The 20,223-nt window shown below is 40.1% G+C and overlaps 1 protein-coding gene across 3 annotated transcripts in view; it reads right to left on the reverse strand.

Moving 5' to 3' along the window:
* DYRK1A (dual specificity tyrosine phosphorylation regulated kinase 1A) overlaps positions 1-20,223 on the reverse strand; it is a 169,178-nt gene that overhangs the window by 106,148 nt on the left and 42,807 nt on the right. For 2 of the 3 annotated variants that reach the window (XM_039369876.1, XM_039369884.1), the window contains exon 2: positions 11,121-11,189. In XM_039369876.1, the coding sequence (XP_039225810.1) occupies positions 11,121-11,130 (10 nt within the window). In that variant the 5' untranslated portion in view covers positions 11,131-11,189. Of the gene's footprint in view, positions 1-7,707; positions 7,777-11,120; positions 11,190-20,223 lie in introns of all 3 variants that reach the window. The other variant, XM_039369892.1, reaches the window with a different exon arrangement.

The raw sequence follows: 20,223 nt of genomic DNA on the forward strand, positions 1-20,223 counted from the left end.
ATGCATGTGCATGAATACATAAGTGCAGCCAATAATTGGGAGTATAAATTTATCTTTCCAATATTGAATGAGAAGTCTCTTAATAATAAGGGCACAATATAATTCTCTATCTTTACAATTATACTATATTTTGTTACACTCTTCACGGGCAACCTAGTACTCAGAATTCCAACCACTTTTCTTCCATCCTTTGGATTATCAGAAACTGTACCAATGACATTCAGTGACCAGCCACCAAAGAATTATTATTACCATTATTTATTAATTTTTACGCTACCTATCTCTCCTACAAAGTGATCTGCTGGTGTGAGTGGGGTGGGCTTGTCCTATTAAGGAGAAACAGATGCAGAATTTTCTACTGATTCTCATTCTACAGAATTCTCTACTGATTTTTTAGTACTAGAATGAAAGGATGGATAGATGGATGGTGTTCTCCCCGAATTATAGATACCAGTATCTATAATTGTATGGCAGGTCATACAAAAGCAGTTTGAACTACATAGTATGTAAAATATCATGATGCACAGAAGAGAACACCACTGATGATCTGTTTGATAAAAGATGTCAGAGAAAAAAAGTGTGTGGACTTCAGCAGTGAACCTGTGAAAACTAGGCTTCAATTCCAAGCTCAGATGGTTTCTAAACTCATGAACCAAGCAGTCCTTTTCCTTCCCCTTTAATGCTAAATGTTACTAAGCTGAAGAGTTTTTGCGACTCCTCTGCAGTAGTGGAGTTTGGATCTCTTCTGGACATAATTAACTGGAGCACTGGGGGGAGGGGTTACTAAATTATAGATTGCTAACGATTAGAAAAATATAACCCCCACAAAACAAAACATCATATAATGGTAATTTTAGATTGTCTTCTTCAATTTAGAATTAGGAAAAAAATTGTTATTGGATCAACGACATCAACAAATATTACGGACCCAATTGACAAAAGCTCAGTTTGGTTGGAAACAAGCGGAAGAAGCCTTCATCCTGCAGTGGACAGACAATGATTAAAATTATAGATTGTCTATTTATTACTTTTACACTGAATTTATATTTCACCTTTCTAAAGCCTAGGGCAAATGTTCAAACTTTTGGCTTGCCTGGCTGGGCCTTACTGAATAAGAATTATCTTGAGGTACCTATAAAATATATAATGTAGTTGCTGTATATAAATATCAAATTTCCTTTATTTTTAATATTTTTTTCTTGTGGGGCACATTATTAGCTATTCAGGGCTGCATGCAGCCCACAACCCACGACCTACAAGTTAGATATGCCTGGCTTAGGAGTTGGGGATCTTTAATGACCCATGGAAAGGTCTTTTTCATTTATTTTGACTGCTTTTACCCTCATGACCACTGGAAGGGTTTTTTAAAATATTATTTTAACATATCAGCCACTCAAGAGTCACATTCACAAGACATGCTGCTGTATAAATCAATGTAATAAATAATACAGAGACACAGCTTCATGTAAACTTTACAAATGTTCATTATATTAATTCTCATGTTTAAAATCTTAATAATTTTAGTTATATTAGTTTATGATTTTATAGTTTGTAATGGTAATTTTAATCAATTTCTGTAGTATATATTTTGTGCTATCATTTCATCATATTAGCTGTAAATCTGTTTTTAAAAGCTTTGTTTTGCTGGTTGATGATTCAAAGAAAGATATTATTTGCCTATCTATGTCTTTGAGTCAGTCTTAACTCACAGTCTTACTTTTTGGAAGTGGTTTGCCATTGCCTTCTTCCTAGGGCTGCAAAAGAATGACTAGCGGCCTTCGGGCAAAGAGGTTAAATTAAAAATCAATTCAATTAAAAATTAAAAAGTTTAGTGGAACTGTTGGATTTTTTTGCCATTGTCCTCACTAGCTGGAAAGCAGAGTCTAATTTTTCAAGTACATTAGAAAGTCTACCATTGTTGAAGGCATTGAGAAATCAGATAAGGAAATAACTCTGAAAGGATGACCCAATGGATCACAGGTTGTCTAGTTAAATATTGACTGTTAGAAGTAAAAAGAATATAATATTGTTTTATTTGACTTCCCCCCCCCCCAATTTTCTGGCACCCCTTTATGGACTTTTTGCTGTCACCAGGATTGAAAAGTTGGTATTTTATGGATTTGTTTATTGAAAAGGGATAGGATCTGGGCAAAGAATTATTAAATTTGTTTATGCTTGTGATGAAGGTTGGAAGTCACTTCTTTATATTTTTCTTCCCTTTTTGTTGTATTTTTTTTCTTTCTTTTTTCCTATACTTTGTATTCTTTCTTTACATTGTTTTCTTTCTGTTTAATTTGTATTAGTTTTTACTACTGTAATTAAAATTCTTAAAATTATTTTTTTTAAAAAAAGAACTCTTATAAGGACTGTGACGAATAGAATGACCCGTGCTTCCTCAAAGATTGATAAAGAGATTCTAATTGATAAAGAGATTCTAATCAAATGCACGCAAATCAGTGTGTGCATTTAAAAGATGCCTCATATATTTATTGAACACACTGAATCAATTTAAGCTGTGTTGGAAAACTGCTGATATCTCTTTTAACTGTAATGACTTCAACCAACTTTTCCTCTACCTGTGAATACTGTCTATCATCTTGAATATATTTTGAGCTATTCCTTTTTACAAAACTGTTTCAACTCACTGATACTCTGAAGGTTTCTGGTATGAACTGCTTACTTCAGATAATTTTCAACAGAGTTAAGCACTTTTAACTCAGCCATTTTGAAACATGAAATTCGTTCTTTTTCAACCATTCTGTAGTAGGTTCATTTGTGTATCTGCAACCCACAATCATTTGTACTTCAGCTTTGCAGACCCATTACCAATGAAAACGGGGCTAGAAAGAGCCACAAAATCATTTCCAAAGTTTTTGGTTTCCATCAATTCGCAGTGTGAGTTTTACTGATAAAAATTTACCTCACAACCCTGGTAAGAGTAACAATAGTGTAGCCTTTTCTTGAGTTGTATTCCTCCTGCTTGACTGTGACTGATGGATATCAAAGACATTGGCAATGATTTTGTAGCATTTTCCAGCCTCATGATCATTGACAATAAATATTTATTTCTACAAATCTGTGTTGTGAAGAGCAAGCAATGATTATAATTAACATGTGCTTTAATAGGAAAAGGTATCCCAAAGTCATGCCTATTATCATATTCATAAACATCAAACTCATCTTACCCCATGAAAAGAATTGTCATCCTAAATTTTTCCATTTTTTCTCAAACTGAAACAGTAAACATTGGCCCTGAGCGTTCAGTAAAGACATGAAGCAGTACACTAACACTCTGATTTGGTTGCAAGAAGGCAAATACAATTTTACTTTATATTAACTGAAATATAACTTCCAAATCACAGAGAGTAATCACTTTAGTGTATTCGGTTTTGGTGAAACTCCAGCTCAGAACTTCTTGTGCAAATAGGTTCTCATGTAGTTAAATAAATAATAGCAAATCAGTTATAAAAATGAAGTATAGAGACAAACCAGAAAGTCCCCAAAAGAAGCACAAAAGACAACAAAATATAACAGGAACTGGGTATTTTTCCCATATCTTTTGAAATCACTGAAGTTACTGTTTTAATTGTCAGATTTCGCCCCACAGGCAGAAATAAACCTTAACTTCAGATAAGTAATATTTGCTGTTGAATGTTAGAAGCCATATTAAAGAAATTAACTACAGTTCCCATAATCTGTTGGCATGATACTCAAAATATTGTGACATTTGTTCTAATAGACCATAGAACAGATAAGCTGTCTCAAGCTTTAATAAAACACAATTACCTTGAAATGTTCCAAAATATCGTTTTGTTCTAAGTCAAAAACAAAACCCATTTTCCATAATTCCCCAGCAGTGAATACTTTCTTCAACATTCAGAAGGTAGCTTCCTCCCCAACTCTTAGTTCCAAGTAGTAATTATCACCTGAATTATCTTGCAGTGCACTTGTATATACTATATACTCTTCATTTTTGCTGAAAAAACATACACGTATTACTTACTATTTCAAATTCAATAGATAAAAATAACACATATCTATATAAGAAAAGCAACAGTTACTGATTTAAAATAAATAACAGATTACATATCAACACCAGTTGAACATCAGAAAGACAATGAAAAAGACACAATGCACTGAGTATAAATTACTTATCATGGCTTATATTTAATAGGACTTCACATATCATCTAAGTAATTTAGTGACCCTTTTGATATATTTTTCTTGAATTTTGCCATTAAGATCATGAACTGACAAAAATAGAACCCTCAAATCAATCTTGCGTTGAAAAAGAAATGCAGACTTAATAGCTTAAATGGACTCTTCAATCTCTTAAGGTATTATGAAATAAAACGATTGTAGCTGAAACATGTACACATTTGAATCACTAGCACACTTAATCAATTAATCAGATCATTTGCATACGTACATGAATATTGTCATTCATTCATATATATATATATATATTGGATTGGATTGCTATATATATATATTGGATTGGATTGCTAACAAAGAATCAAGGGAGAATGGAATAGCTATTTCGAGCTAATTAGCTCTCATCAGCCAAACACACCCTTCTGAGATTCAAACCTGGGCTGCTTGCACTTTAGGCAGCTGTGTTAACCTCTAGGCCACAGGCTCTTTCTCACTTTGTCAGCTGTGTGTTGTGTGTGTGTGTGTGTGTGTGTGTGTGTGTGTACACACACATATACATATACAAGGAAGGAAGGAAGGAAGGAAGGAAGGAAGGAAGGAAGGAAGGAAGGAAGGAAGGAAGGAAGGAAGGAAGGAGAAAGAAAGAAAAGAAAAGAAAAGAAAAGAAAGAAAGAAGTGAACTTTCCAAAGACATGGCCCTGATTTCACATTAATGAAATATTAAATTTATGTTATAAATTGTATTTATAATTTACATATAATAAATGCCAAACATTATCAGTACCATCTACAGCAGGGTTTTTCAACCAGTGGTACAGGTACCACCCGTGGTCATTGGCACCTGGCAGATGGTACGTAACCATCCTAGAAAAGTGGTAGCAGGGGAGGGGAATGAGCTGAACTGGGGGCAGCACCGCAAAAGCCTGAGCAAGAGATGGCTGGAGCTGCAGGGCTGTCAGGGCTCAGTGGAAGCGCCAGGATCAGCGCCAGGCTCCAGCTGGAGCTCGGCGCTGATCCTGGTGCTTCTGTTGAGCCCTGAAGAACACCAATCAGCTGGAAAGCAGCACTGATCCTGGCCCTTCTGCTGAGCCCAGAAGAAACGCCGATCAGCTGGAATGTTGCAGCATCTCCAGGGTCTTGTGATTTACATTCAGATGCTTGGCAACTGATTCATATTTATGATGGTCACATGTCCGAGGGTCATGTGAAGTGTCCAAAACCTGCTGCAACCACACAGCAGATGGGGGGAATAAAAAACAAACACCCCCACCCCACCCCCGCTGCCAATCCTCAACAGAAATGCTCACAACAATGAAAACCGTGGACAGGAGGAAGAGCGCAGCCGGCCGGGTAGGCAGGTGTCTTGCTCGTCTGTGGCTTGGGGGGTACTTTTTCCAGTGCCATTGTAACTTCAAACAGTCACTAAGCGAACTGTTGTAAGTCAAAGACTACCTGTACTTTATCACTTTTTTCCTCCTTTTTTTGGTCAAGTTTTTGACACCTTGCTAGGCGACTGGTGCTACTCGGATATTGCCATATCCTAAAAGTGGTACAATGGGTGAAAAAGTTGAAAAGCCCTGATCTACAGAATGTAGTTATTAATATCAAGAAGGAGGATTTAATTATTAATTAACCAATATTTGGATTGTTTAAACTTGATTACTTTCCTTACAGTAACTTAAATGACAGGCACACAAATTCTCTAAATATCAGAATTAAGCTGACATGAACAGTTCAGTCTAGCATCTTCCATTTCCCAAAGACTAAGAAATGAACAAAAGAACCTCAGTGAACCTCCCAGAATTTATGAGAACCATCATTTAAAACATTTCTTGTGGCATATTAGTAAGTTGCAAAATCAGTAATTTAAACATTACTTTTTTCTTTAAAAGACATTTTCTAAGGATAAATCAGTTTAAAAGTACATCAAGTTTAGCAAAATTATTAAAGCCTAAATTTAAATCTTAAAATTATGTAAACCTCTGTTGAACAAGTAGGGTTAAAGTGTTCTCCTATGTAATAGAAAGAGTAGACAAGAGGATGATAAGTATTACCGGTAACACTCGACTTGATCACAAATGGGAGAGAATTTCCATCACTAAGTGATGCACTCATAAAGTGAGATATTGTGTGACTACATTACATAGCAACAGCCATCCCAGCGATCCCAGTTGCTCTCATAACCCCAAGATATGTAGTTCATTAGGCGAGAAGAGGTGGTAACCCTACATAAGGAACATAGGGGTGCTGCAGGGGGTAGAAAGGCTTGGTGTAACCTGCATGAGTTGGGGGAAGGGTTGCTGAAGTGCAGCACAAGCTTAGGAAAGCCAGTGAAAGAATACACTGTGGCTAAGCAGCTTTATAGCACACCACTACTCTGGGGCTGCAAAAAGTTCAAGCAACAGCACAAAGCCCAGCCACACTCCTGTCCAGCAGCTCACTTCCACCAAGCCATTGTGCCCTGGGAAGCCCTACTATCCCAGCTCAGTCCCAACCACAGTCCTATTCAACACCCTGTACTTCAAAGACCTTACCACTGCTGCCTCCTGCTAAACTTTCCATCTTCTTCTCGCTCCTGGCTCACAAGCCAAGCACTGGTAAATATGCAGCCATGATCAATGGGCTACTGGAAAGCCTCACTTCCCAGTGAGTGCACTTCCAGGGGCAAAAATTTGTAGAGACATTTCCATTGGCAAAACTTTTCAGGAGGTGAATCCAAGAGCAAGCCTTTCTATTATCCTACACCTCAGAGCTGCACCCTCACTCAGTGCCTGGATCCTAGGCCAGCAGGAGGAAGAAGACAGTAAAGGGTAGCTACAGGCAGCAGGTGGCAGTGGCAGCAGAGATATGTAATGAAGTGCAAGGCACTTCAAAAAGCAAAAATAGAGGGAAGATTGGCACATGGGGGAGAGTTAAAGCACCTCTGCAGTTGTAACTGTGTGGGCTGCCAAGCACCCAAATTTTAATCACATGCTCATGGAGGCCATAACTTTAGGAACAAGTCATATGTTCATTTTTTTAGTGCCATTGTAACTTTGAACTGTCGCTGAAAGACGTAAGGGCTACCTGTGCTCAATATTCAGTAAACATGCACAAGATTGCAATTCCAAACTTTAAGCAACCTTGCATGTCAAAAATTTAACTATATTGATTGGCACAAGCAATAATTAGTATCAATGGATAAGATATGGATTCTTTTTAAACAAAGCAAATCATGAAATGTGATTTTTCCTCTAATATTATTTTTCTTGTTACAAATACTCCTAAATCTATTACCTAACACCTGATTTCCTTCATAGCAAATGATTCCCTCATTTATGCATTGGTTTAAGAATCTAGTACTAGGCACCTATGCAATATAACCAAAGCTTGATGGAAGTTTGCTAAACTAAAACATTATTTTCATGCTTTTAAAATTAAATCATTAAGAAATAAAATGGCATGTGTACTGCATTAACTGCATTATCACTGGATTTCCTATCAGTTAAATTGATACTGTTCCTCCTGAGATTAAGAAATATTTACTGTTACAAATTCATACTTAAAACTTACTTTAGAAGTTTTGAAAAGGTGGAAACAATCCTTGGCTCCTGATCTCTTCTTGCATTCCTCGATCATCCTCTTTTAAGCACGAAAATAAGTTTGTTCAATACAAGGAGTGGGAAGATAGAGGATTTTATACAATTAGAGGTTTGATTATTAATGGAAAGTCCATTAATGCTGAATATATTCAGCAAAAGGAATGATCACAAATGCTGTTCCAAATAAGACATATTCAGTCGCTCCTTTATAAGTACTATTATAACTATTGACAACTTAGAATAATTATACACACCTGCTTCATTTAACATCAAGAGAAACTCTTCAATATTGTATAAAATTTGTACGTTAGTGTAACATGTTCTCTTGAAGTTTGAAAAATGTCTGAAAAATATGGGATATGGACTTAATTGTCACTAAAACATTCTGTGGCACAGAACGTCATTTAAATCTATCTCACTAAGTTATCAAAAACTCCCCAACGAAGATAATCCACAGGTGATGCTACATTCAGCCAAAGATACACTATACTATTATACATTTACTAGGTAGGGTTGATTGACTTGATGGCAATGGCCAACTATTTATTTCTTTTCTTTTGGTAAGAATTTTTGAAGTTGCTCTATAAATCACTCAAAACTTTTAATCACTGTATTTGTTTTTTGTGTACCATCCATTTTTCTAAATCATAATACTGATAAAAACATAATTGATTCAATTACTCTTATTAGTTGCCCAGTTTGTTATTTCAAATATTGGAAAACTGAGGATAGGATCAATGGATTTTAAAGTAGAGGAAATTGTTTTGGTCAAAAAAAGTGACCCAAGAAGAAAGAACTATGCAGAATACATTTAAAACTTTAACATCATATAGAAATGTATGCATAACTAGACATGCATCTTCCAAATTTCTTTTTGCACTGTTTTAATTCTTATGTTTTATTTTTTGACACTGATTTAATTAAAAAAATGTATACAAAATGTAAGTGTACTTTTCTTTTATATATTCAATGGCATATTATCTCCACTCAAAGTCACCTGAACCGCGAGATGGGTGGCAAATAAATCTGATGAATAAATAAAATCTTAACCTTTCTCCAAGGAATTTTATGATAGCGTACAACGATTATGTTCATACATGTATGATTGAAAGCCCCACTTCACCCAATACTACTTTATACTTTCAGGTAGCATGTATTTGAAGTCAGAACTTTAATTTTACAGTATCTTCATAAAATGCATATTGGTATAAAATTTTTGTGAATAATTTTTATAACACAGAAGAATAATTAACCACTAATGGGAAAACCCCCAGCATACAAGGCCAACCCATCCAGTTTGCAATGTTCTGAATGATATCCCTCCCCAATATCTGTCTACCCATATCCATATTTCTATCTTTTATCTAGCTTATTTTACCAATCCATTGCCTATGGTCCATCTTTTCTCTGCAAAGGAAAATAGTGGGACAAACCTGTCAGTTTTACCCCACATAGGAAGGATGAATCAGGAGTTGTCTGCTGCATCCCACAAATAGGAATCATGTTAGACTGCTCCTGCATACTTTATCCATATTACATTCCTCCTGAAGAGGAAGAAGTGAGGCCGAAATGAAAAGCCTCAGCCAGGACCTGCAGACATGTTTCCCAGTCAGAGAATGCAGACAGTACTTCTTGTTTTCCTCAATATGTTTCTCCCATATAAGGGAGAAAGATGAAGCACAGCGAAATTATGAAATTAGAAGATGCCATATGTATTATGATCTAATGTTGAGGTTGTTTTAGCAACATTAGCATTTATTTTTTTCCTTTATTTTTTCTAATTATTTGGAAAAAAAAGCGAATGAAAAACAAATATATTACAAATATAGTGCATCTAACATACATGTAATTTAGCATGTAACTCTTATGATTCCTCTCTTAAACTAAGGTCATGCAATACACTAACCAAGATCTCTAGTTTATCACAAAATCATAATTTTAAATCTTTACTGTGAAACGTACAAATTAATTTAAGTAATAAAAATGCTGGAAAACAGGACTGTTAACTACTTTGTAATGCTTTGATTTGATATAAATCATTTGGGGGGAGTATTTATTAACACAAAGCAAGACTAAAAGTAAGCAGATTGTCAGAATTTTTATATAGCCATAGCTAAAAGCAGTATATAATCTACAAGCAGATTTATTGCTGAATACTTCCAACACTTTTCTTGTTTTCAAAATATCAAGCTGCCATTTTATTATACTTTTATAAATGATATGCCACTTTAGTAACTTTAAATGTCTTTGGAGATAAATGTTAAAAAAGCTTTTAGTTAATATACAAACATATAGAATATATACTAGCATTATTAAGTGAAGAAATAGGGTTACTGCAGCCTGCAGCCAACAAATGGAGGATTATATATTAAATGCTTCTGTAACTATTAAATGATAATAGACCACATCCAATGAACTAAATCTGTATTTGCAGAGAAGTTGAAGGGCTTTTAGAAGTGGTATATTATGCTTATAGTCCAGAATGGAATAGTTATCTTTATACCTTTGTTCTGGTACATGAATAAATTCATAGACCATTATTTTTTAAATGGCTCATATTTCAAAAAACTTTCATGAAAACTTCTTGTATGATTTCAATCACTATTTTTTAAATAATTATGTTCTATTTAATTTTGGAGTCTCACAGAACCAGATACCGTTTGAATGTGTCATCAGTGTGACATTGCTGTGTTCCATGATAACTAAAATGTGGCACACATTAACGTCATGTTTAAAACAACAGGTTCTACCACTTATGGTATATTCTGATCATTACATTTTTTAAAAAAAGATTCAAACAAACTACCGTACTTTCCGGCATATAAGACAACTTCTGAAAGCGTTGAAATCGACACCAAAGTCGGGGGTCGTCTTATACGCCGGAAAAATACGGTAGACAAATTTTAAAGTATGGCAACAACTATGATCAAGGAACTAAAATTTAAATCTTACATGGAGAGACTGAAGAAATTAGATATGTTTTTGACTTCACACAGGAAAAGATCAAAACTTGTTTTTATCTCCCAGAAGGTATGACACAGAATAATGGTTTTAAAAGTTACAGGTACCAGATTGGAGATGATTTTTTTTTTAATGCTCATAGTAATAACAGTTTGACAACAAAACTAAATTATCAAGAGAGGTATGAATTCCCCTCTGCTGGATATATGCCCAAACATTGATAAAAATGCTTTAACTTTTCTGTATTGAGCAATATACTGAATTCAATGTCTGCTTCCAACTGATTCCATAAGTACATAAATATCCAAAGGATAACAATTATCATAGAAAATAGCTATTTCTGAGCTAAAACTCAATAAAAATAAAATATATTGTAAATAATCCTAAAACATTTTTACAGATTTTTGAAATTTAAAAAGTTACCTGTATGCATCGTCTCCTTTCAAATCTCATACCATCCTGTAGGGTGGGGGGAAGAGCCAGCAGTAAAACCTTTAACATAAAGAATAATTAATTAGAGTTAGACAATATCAGGAGAATCCTTTAACAAGCCACGAACCTGCCTTTAACAAATCAAACCAGTACTATCTACTTTGAATGAAAGCAGCTGTCCATGGTCTTAGGAAGAAAACTTTCACACACATCTATGTATCACACTGAATTACGCAAAATATTCTTCTCCATATTATTAATTTGAAATTTCATGGCTTCCATTTGGGAAAATACAAGCTATGCCTCAATGTTATTAAAATATCCTAGATTAGGGAGAGAAAGTTTGACAAAGCATTAGTTATAGGTACAATGAAATCCAGTGACATTAGGTGACATTCAATAATATTTAAAAAGTAAATATTTTTAATTTGAAAATACTTTTAAATTAAAATGTTTATTAAAAATCTTCAAAAATCACATTCAAATTTAATAAACCCTTTAGCTAACTTAAATAATTTAAATTTATATTCATGTTTTACTTTTAAGCAATGGAATTCTTGTGTGAAATTACTGCCATAAATAGACCTCCCTATATAAAGTTTCCTTCTTCTAACGTATTATTATTCCATTCAGTTTTAATGGCTGTTATGCATGTTTGCATGCCATAGTCTGACTCTGAAATTACATTTTTTATGGAAATATATTCCTTTAGACTAAAACCTTGCTTGGATATTATCTTTCAAACTCATCTTTATCACACGAATAACATAGGTAGCAGAAATACTAAAGGGATTGTGAAATATTTTTGTTCTTTTTTAAAAGAACCATCTAACTACTTTACATTGATAAAGTAAACAGAAACTAGTGAAATTAGATCCCAATTTTATTTATATCAAGTTTTGCACTACCATTACAACCTATTCTTAGTAATCATATAAACCAGAGGATACATTAGTGAATTTGAGTATATGAACAATCAGATCTTTTTACAAAACAGAAGGTTCTTATTTTCTATATTCAAAGACTTTTCAGAAGATTTAATTTTATGAGTGATGTGTACAATGCTAAAAAATTAAACTCTTTACTTCTCTAGCAGCACAGTAAAACCTCATTCCCTACTGAGCAGATTCTGCATGCAATGGACAAAGTCTGAATTCTGAAATAAGAGTCAGTCTATTGTTTGGCAAATAAATAAAGACAATATTCATACATTTTACATAAACTTCAAAGCATTATATAAATTTTATGTACATCATGCAGAATTTATGTACTTTACCATTTTAACATTCAGCTTTAATGGGCAATCATTCCCCACCATTGTTCTAAAATCTAAAAAAAAAAATGCCATTTAAAGAAAATTCTTATCTACCACTTAGTATCAACATTGTTCCTTCTTCAGATAGTTTAGGGTACTGTAGACCTTACTTACCAACTACCTGTTCAGCAATCAATTGAAATTGGAATTTAATATTACTAACAATCAGTCCACAATTTTTTCTGGCTATGGTAGCACCAGAACTTGCAATGTGGCTACTTGGCAACCAGCTCACATGACAGTTGCAGCAACCCACAATCACATGATTGTCATTTGAGATCTCCCTATAGCTTCCCATAAGCAAAATCAATGAGGAAGCTGATAGGGAAGGTAGCAAGTCACTCTGGTAAATCCTTCCAGCTTTGCTGCACTAGTGTTATACCATCCAGTCCTAGCCTTTCTGCACTCACATGCCCCACAATCCAAATTTTCTACATTTGTTGCACTATAATACTCCACTTCTCAGCCCTCAGCCTTGAATATTGGGTTTACAATGGTAACCAGGATTGCTGGGATTGTTGTCACTAAGTAATGTAGTCATGTGAAGTTATGCTTTATGATTGTGTCACTTAATAACTTTAAACCTGGCCCTGATCACTGTGATAACCCAAGGACTGCATATAATACATTCCAAGTCAGCACACTGATATAAATTTTCTCCATAATTTCACACGTATTATATACAAGGATTTGTATACTAATATTAACTAATAGCAATCTAAACATTAGCAATCCATATAATTTGTTTTAATTTTAACTGGTTATTTTAATGAATTATCACAATTCACTTAACACTTATATTCCCAATTCCATTAAGATTTTAACTGAAAACCAAATGTTATATTTTTTGTCATTTCAGATATTACACATTAACTTTCAGTAACTAGGATATATGAAATACTACAAGCATAAAGCATTTCAGATAAAGTTCAAAATATTATGGAATAAACGTAGAAATGAATTAAAAATGCAAGCTAAAGGTTCTCATAGGTTCAGTGATTAAGACCTTATGACAATGAGACATTAACAACAGATCTATAGTACTAGCACTTAGACTTATATACTGCTTCATAGTGCTTTACAGCCCTTCCTGACAGTTTACAGAGTCAGCATATTGCCCCCAACAATCTGAATCCTCATTTTACCGACCTTGGAAGGATGGAAGGCTGAGTGAACCATGAGGATCAAACTCCTGGCAGTCAACAGAATTAGCCTGTAATAATGCATTCTAACCACTGCATCACTACGGCCCTTATATAGCACTTTTACTTATTAAAAGTAGTGGACTGATGTTAGTTCTGCACCACCAAAAGCACAACATATCAAAACATTTTCACATAGTTAAAAATACATTTATATGTGACATGTAGAAAGGGGATGCCACTAAAAAATGGGGCGTTGTCTTACCTGAACGCCTTTTCTCAGCACGGAGATGGAGAATCCACCAATGGGTTTAGACTGTGTTCCTGCCCAATCAGATCAAGTCAGCCAAATATGCTACGCCTGTCCTGGGCTAAGGTATCCCAGTCTCGACACGGGCGAAGCCACTGACTGACAGCAAGATGTGTTGGCTCATGAATCTAACCCTAGGCCTAAATGACCTGTGAGGGCGGGAATGGATTCTCCATTTCCGTGCTGAGAAAAGGCATTCAGGTAAGACAACGCCGCTTCTCCAGCACTGGAGATGGAGAATCCACCAATGGGACATACCAAAGCCTACTGTACCTGTGGAAGGGGAGCAGGCCAGTCCGGTGTGTCATCTTGAGGTACAAACTGTTGGAGAACTTTCCTACCGAAGGAGGCCTCTGCCGAGGCGAACCTGTCCAGTTTATCGTGTCGTATAAAGGACGACAGTGAAGACAACGTAGCCGCCCTACAAACGTCCTCAATGGACACATGAGTGGCCCAAGCCGCCGAAGTAGCTGCACTACGGGTTGAGTGGGCCGTGACATGTTGTGGAACCGGCAAAGACTCAGACTGGTACACCCCTGCAATGCACGCCCTGATCCACCTGCCAATCATGCAGGAAGATAACTTCCGTCCCTTGGAAGAAGGGCGGAAGGAAAAAAGAGGCCCTTGGAATTGCGGAAGGCAGCCGTCCGTGTGATGTAGCAACGGAGTGCCCTACGAATGTCTAGAAGGTGCCATTGCCATTCCAGAGCATGAGATGGATTAGGGCAGAAATCTGGAAGCACAATTTCCTGAGCCCTATGGAACAGAGAGTTGACCTTGGGGACAAAAGTAGGGTCTAGACGAAGGACCACTCAGTCCCGATGAAAAATGCATAAGTCATCCCTGGTGGAAAGTGCAGCTAACTCAGACATCCATTGCGCGGAAGTAATTGCTACCAGGAAGGCGACCTTGTGACATAAGGATCACAAATCACACGTCCTGAGAGGCTCAAAGGGCAGCCTGGTGAGAGCCCAGAGAATCTGCGGCAGTTCCCATGACAGGTACCTTTCCACCACAGGGGGTTTCGTGTTTGTGGCACCCTTGATGAATGAGCGAATCAATGGGTGTTGACCAAGAGCTACTGTGGTGTCACAGGTAAGTAGGATGGAGAGAACAGTGATTTGTCTGCGTAACGTGATTGGAGCCAAGCCGCCATTCTAGACCCTCCAGAAGGTAGTCTAAGATTCTTGGAACCATTAAGTCCTATAAAGTCAAGTGATGGTTTGTGCCCCACAAACAGAAATTCCCCCAGATGGCCTCATATATATGGTTGGTAGTGGGCCAACGGGAGGCCTGGATCATGGTAATGACTTCAGGCTAGCAGTACTCCTGGGATAAGATCCTGCACTCAAGTGCCAGGCGGCTAACTGGAGCCATTGAAGATCCGGATGAAGCAGGGTCCCCTGGCTGAGTGAGACCCGTTCCGGAGGAATCCTCCATGGGGGCACTATGGAGAGGTCCACGAGATCGGCAAACCAAGATCTCCACGGCCAGTACGGAGTCACTAGAAGAAACTCCGCCCTTTCCCGAAGGAGCTTGCGGACAACCGCCAAAAGAAGAGGGAGAGGAGAGAAGGCATAGAGCAGTCCCTCCGGCCAAGGACACCTGAGAGCATCCGCCCTTTCTGCTCCTGGGGAAGAGAAACAGGAGAAGAACCTCAGTAGATGAGTGCTCATCAGGGAGAAAAAAAGGTCTATTATTGGTAGGCCAAAGCGGTTGGAGATCTCTCTGAAGATATCCAGATGCAGGCGCCATTCCAAGTGTTCCACTGTTGACCTGCTCAGGAAGTTCGCCTGTCTGTTTGCCTCCCCTGATATGTGGTCGGCCTTGATGGAGGCAAGGTTGGTCTCTGCCCAGGAGCCCAGCAACAGGGCTTCAGTCAAGAGTGCATGGGATCGGGTGCCCCCTTACTGGTTCACATGGGCTTTTGCCACTACATTGTCTATGAGGATCAATACGTGACGCTTCGCTACCATGCTACGGAAGTGACGGAGCGCTAGGTGTATGGCCCTGAGCTCCAGCCAGTTGATATTGTCCCGGAGGTCTGAGCGGGACCATCGGCCTTGGACCCACTGTGACCAAAGGTGCACTCCCCAGCCGAACAGGCTGGCGTCGGTCGTAAGGGTGAGCTGATCAGGTTCCTTGAAATAGGACCCTCTGAGCATGGTGTGATGAGGGACTCTTACCCTCCGATTGGAGGAACTGGTGTTGAGTCTTTGGAAGGGGAGTAGGAATCATGGAGGTTCCTAGAATGAAGCCTGGCCCATGGAACGATTGCTATGGCCGAAATAATTTTTCCTGTTCATTCCCTGCATATTTGGAGGACTAACTCCCGGATGCTGTCCCAGCGTTCCTGTGAGAGATAGACTCGGCATTCTACCGTGTCTATGACGGCCCCTAGGTGCAATAGCCTGGTTGTAGGAACCGTATGGCTCTTGGCGAAGTTTACCGAGAACCCATGACTCTGGAGCACCATAATCACCAGTTTCAGGTCCGACTGAGCGGCCTGGATCGACAATGACTGGATTAGAATGTCATCCAGATAACACTGGTCTTGGACAGGCACCAGTCTCAGGTGAGCAGCCAAAACCACCAGGATCTTGGTAAAGACTCTTGGAGTCAAGGACAGAACGAATGGGAGTGCCCTGTACTAGTAATGGTGACCCATGTGGACGAACCTCAGAAACTGGCGGTGGCTGAGAGAGATGGGGATGTGGAGATACGCTTCCGTGAGGTCGATGGATGTCAGGAAATCTCCTTCTTACACTTCTCAAGATGGACTGGAACGTTTGCATCTTGAATTTTCGGTATGCAAGATGATAGTTCAACTCATTTAGGCCTAGGATAGCTCTCCATCTCTGAGGCCTTGGGGACAACAAAGATGGAGTAAAATCTCCAACCTCTCTGACCCAGCGGCATCGGTTCTATGGCCGTTATGCTCGAGAGGTGACGAATGGCCTTTTTGCATTAGACCTTTCTTTGTGGGATTTCTTAACTGGGGACAAGATATGAAACGTCCCGGAGGGCTGGAGACAAATTCCAGGGACAGGCCGTGATAATAGTGTTCAGGACCCAGGCATCCGTGGTGGTGACCTCCCACTGACGGGCGAAGAGGGATAACCTGCCCCCTATGGGAGAAGCCACCCGAGAGTCACTTGGACCGTCAGAATGGGCGGCCGTCCCCTCGAAAGGGCCGCTTGTATGGAAATTGTTGTCTGGGACTGAAAAACATTCTGTCAGGCGGCCTGTCTTGTCTGGAAGGAAAGGGACGGTTGGGCTGGGTATAGCTGGGACTAGCTCCTCATCGAAAGGACTGTCTCCGGGTGTAAGAGTTGGCCCGTCTGTCAGTTCGCTTTATGAGATGGTTGAGCACCTTATGTTTGTCCTTATTTTCTGTCAGGTAAGGAGCTAAGGCTTCCCCGAACAGTTTACCTCCCTCATATGGAGCTGCTGACAACAAGTGCCATTTGGATTTAGCATCAGCATGCCAGTGTTGTAACCAGAGCATGTGACGTGCTGTCACGTTAAATTCCAAGGCCCTGGAAGAAAACCTGGCTGCGTGTAGGGTTGCGTTGGAAGCATATTCCGCGGCCGCTACTAGTTTGCTCAGGTCCTGATGTGTGCGGATATCCTCCGAGGGAATCCTGGCCTGGAGCTGTCGGAGCCAGAGGAGGGAGGACCTAATAAAAAAGGATGCTGAGGTGGTTGCTCTAATAGCCCACGCCGCAGCTTGATGGATTCTGCGGAACGTCAGTTACCATCTGCGATCCTCTGCCTTCAGGGCTTCGGATATATCCCCTGAGATAGCGGTGGGGGATATAAGAGGACTCAGGGGCTCATCCATTGTGGGCACCTCCAGCACATCAGCCAAATCTTGGGCAATGCTGAACAGTTTTTTGTCGTTCCCACTGGGAAGGGGAAAGGTGCCCGGGGAGGCCCACTGTTTCCAGACCGCATTGAGAAAAAGGGGCGGACAGAGGACATGGTGTTGGGTTGTTACCGGTTCGGTGAAGACCAGATCCCCCTCTGAGTCTGGTGCAGTTGCCTTGGCTGGTGCCAAGCAATCGGGCCCGATATGAGCTGTGGAGCTGGCCTTGCGAAGCAGGGGAAGAAAAAGAGAAGGATTAAACAGACAATCAAAGGATGGTAGTTCTGGGGAAGGATCATCCTCGTCTGACTATGGGGCATCTAGCTCTGGATTGTACTCATGAGAGGATGAAGCCATGGAATATGAGGACTGGGACGGAGAGGAAGGTGCATGATATGCTGCGGTAGCTGATTGAGGAATCGGTAGAGAACCGACTAGGCCCTGGGTGCCTGTGACCTGGCCTCGAGAGCTCGCTCTACCACCTGAGCAATTAGTGCCAGGAGGCGGTCCTCAGGGAGAAGGTTGGATCGCTCGGCTGTCCTGAGCCCAGCGGCCGTGGGAGTGAAGGTGGCTTCAGGCAACAGGTGCTGGGTTCGTGGGACCGGTAAAGATTGAGAGACATCGCAGTTTAGACCAGGCGCAACAGTAGAAGTGAGAAGTTCTCCAGGTGACCAGACCCCCTGGGAAGAAGTAGAAGGGCCTATGGGTAAGTCAAAAGGAGGGGCCCCGGCCTGTTCGGCCTCAAACCTGGTCTGCTTTTGTGCTTTGAAGAATTCTTTCTCCAGGGCCTGGTGTCTCCTGCTGGCCTGCTTCTCTGGCATTTTGGAGGTTTTCCCAGCCGAAATGGCCTTGGCCGAGATCCTGCTAGCGGCCTCTTGGTTGGAGGATCTGTGCCGTTTCCGGCCCGAGGAGGAAGGTAAGGTATCCTTGCTCGTAGGGACTATATTGTCTTCCATTTTGGCGGGATAAACACAGGTGCATGAGAAGGTACCCCTGGTTTGTTTGAGGCATAGGCGGGGAGAAAGGAAAGGAGTAAAGAGCAGGAAATGTACTGGTCTCCCTGCTCCCCTGGTCACCAGACCGGTCCTGCTGAGTGACCGGTCGCATCTGTGGCTGCGCGGTGTTGCCTGGCCAGCTGCTTGAGAGATGGCAACGCGGCTTACATGACGGACGAGCCTGTGAGACAGCGAAGTCTCTGCCCGCACTGAGGTGACCAGGTCTGGAGACACCGGCTCAAGATCTTAAGAGAAAATAGGCCAGGAGAATGTGTATTCTCTAAGGCTTTAGTAATCTGGCAAGAAGAGAAAGGAATGCCTCTCAAAATGGCAGCCGTGTTCTAAAGACTGAACTCCTGGTCTTGAGGAGTGCTGGCTCACGTGTTTCTAATTGGTCTGCGGAGGATTAAGGCCTTAAGGCCTGTATCGCAGCAGAGGCGCACAGGAAAATGCCACCCAAAATGGCGGCCATGTTCCGGAGCTTGCACTCCAATATTTAAGGAGAGGGTGCTGGATCCGTCTTATATCTCCCCTTTTATGTTCTGTCTGATCCTGTCTCCCCTTTTTAGGCCAATGATTAATTGGGCACTGAGGGGTAGAGGAGGGAGAGCCCTCCTCCGGCTGCTTTCCTGGGCGAAAGGAGTCGAGCTGCCACGCGGTCCACAAAATGGTGGCCGTGTGAGGAGAATGCAGTCAGGCCTCAAATGCTTGGAAATTAACGATCCGGCCAAAGAGGGGCTCGTCCAAGCACCCTCTGAATGCACACAGCTTCAAACAGCCGCCTCCCAGTTGATCGGAGAGCAGCCGATTCCCAGATGGTGCGCGCATGTTCGTCCAGTTGTTGGAGCTGCGGCCGCAGGCTCCTTCGAACGAAAAAAGGTTAACAGGCTTAAGAGCAGAAACGAGGGAAGGCAGGGGAGCTACAGCACTGATCCCAGTGCTGTGTGGGGAGAGAGGAAGGTAAGAGACTAAAAGCAATGGAGAACATGGAGCTTTGCTGCCAAGGGAGAATGGGAGGAAAAAGGAAGCTGCCGTTTAAAACAGAGGAAAAGGGAAAAGGGAATCTGTAATGTTAGAAGTCAGTCTGGAACAGCGCTGAATTCAGCGCTGCCCAGGAGACTCAGAGAAAATGGAAAATCCACCAATGGTAGTGTACCTGCCTAAGAGCCAACTTGCACGTCTGTCCTGGACAAGATCAAGTCGAGACTGGGACACCCTAGCCCAGGACATGCGTAGCATGTTTGGCTGATTTGATCTAATTGCGCAGGAACACAGTCTAAATCCATTGGTGGATTCTCCATCTCCAGTGCTGGAGAAAAAGTCATTTTTTTCCTTCTGTTTCTAAAATTAATTGCTCAAAATTTGGGAGCATGGAATAATCATTTGGGGATTGTTTTTAACAGTGATAACTCCCTTTTTATGACTCTGTAGTCCCTTAATTAAGAATAGAGTCGAAGCGACTAG

The sequence above is a fragment of the Crotalus tigris genome, unplaced genomic scaffold (genome assembly GCF_016545835.1).
Source record: "Crotalus tigris isolate CLP2741 ecotype Arizona unplaced genomic scaffold, ASM1654583v1 scf7180000017601.7605149639:7615979, whole genome shotgun sequence".
NCBI classification, from domain to species: domain Eukaryota; kingdom Metazoa; phylum Chordata; class Lepidosauria; order Squamata; family Viperidae; genus Crotalus; species Crotalus tigris.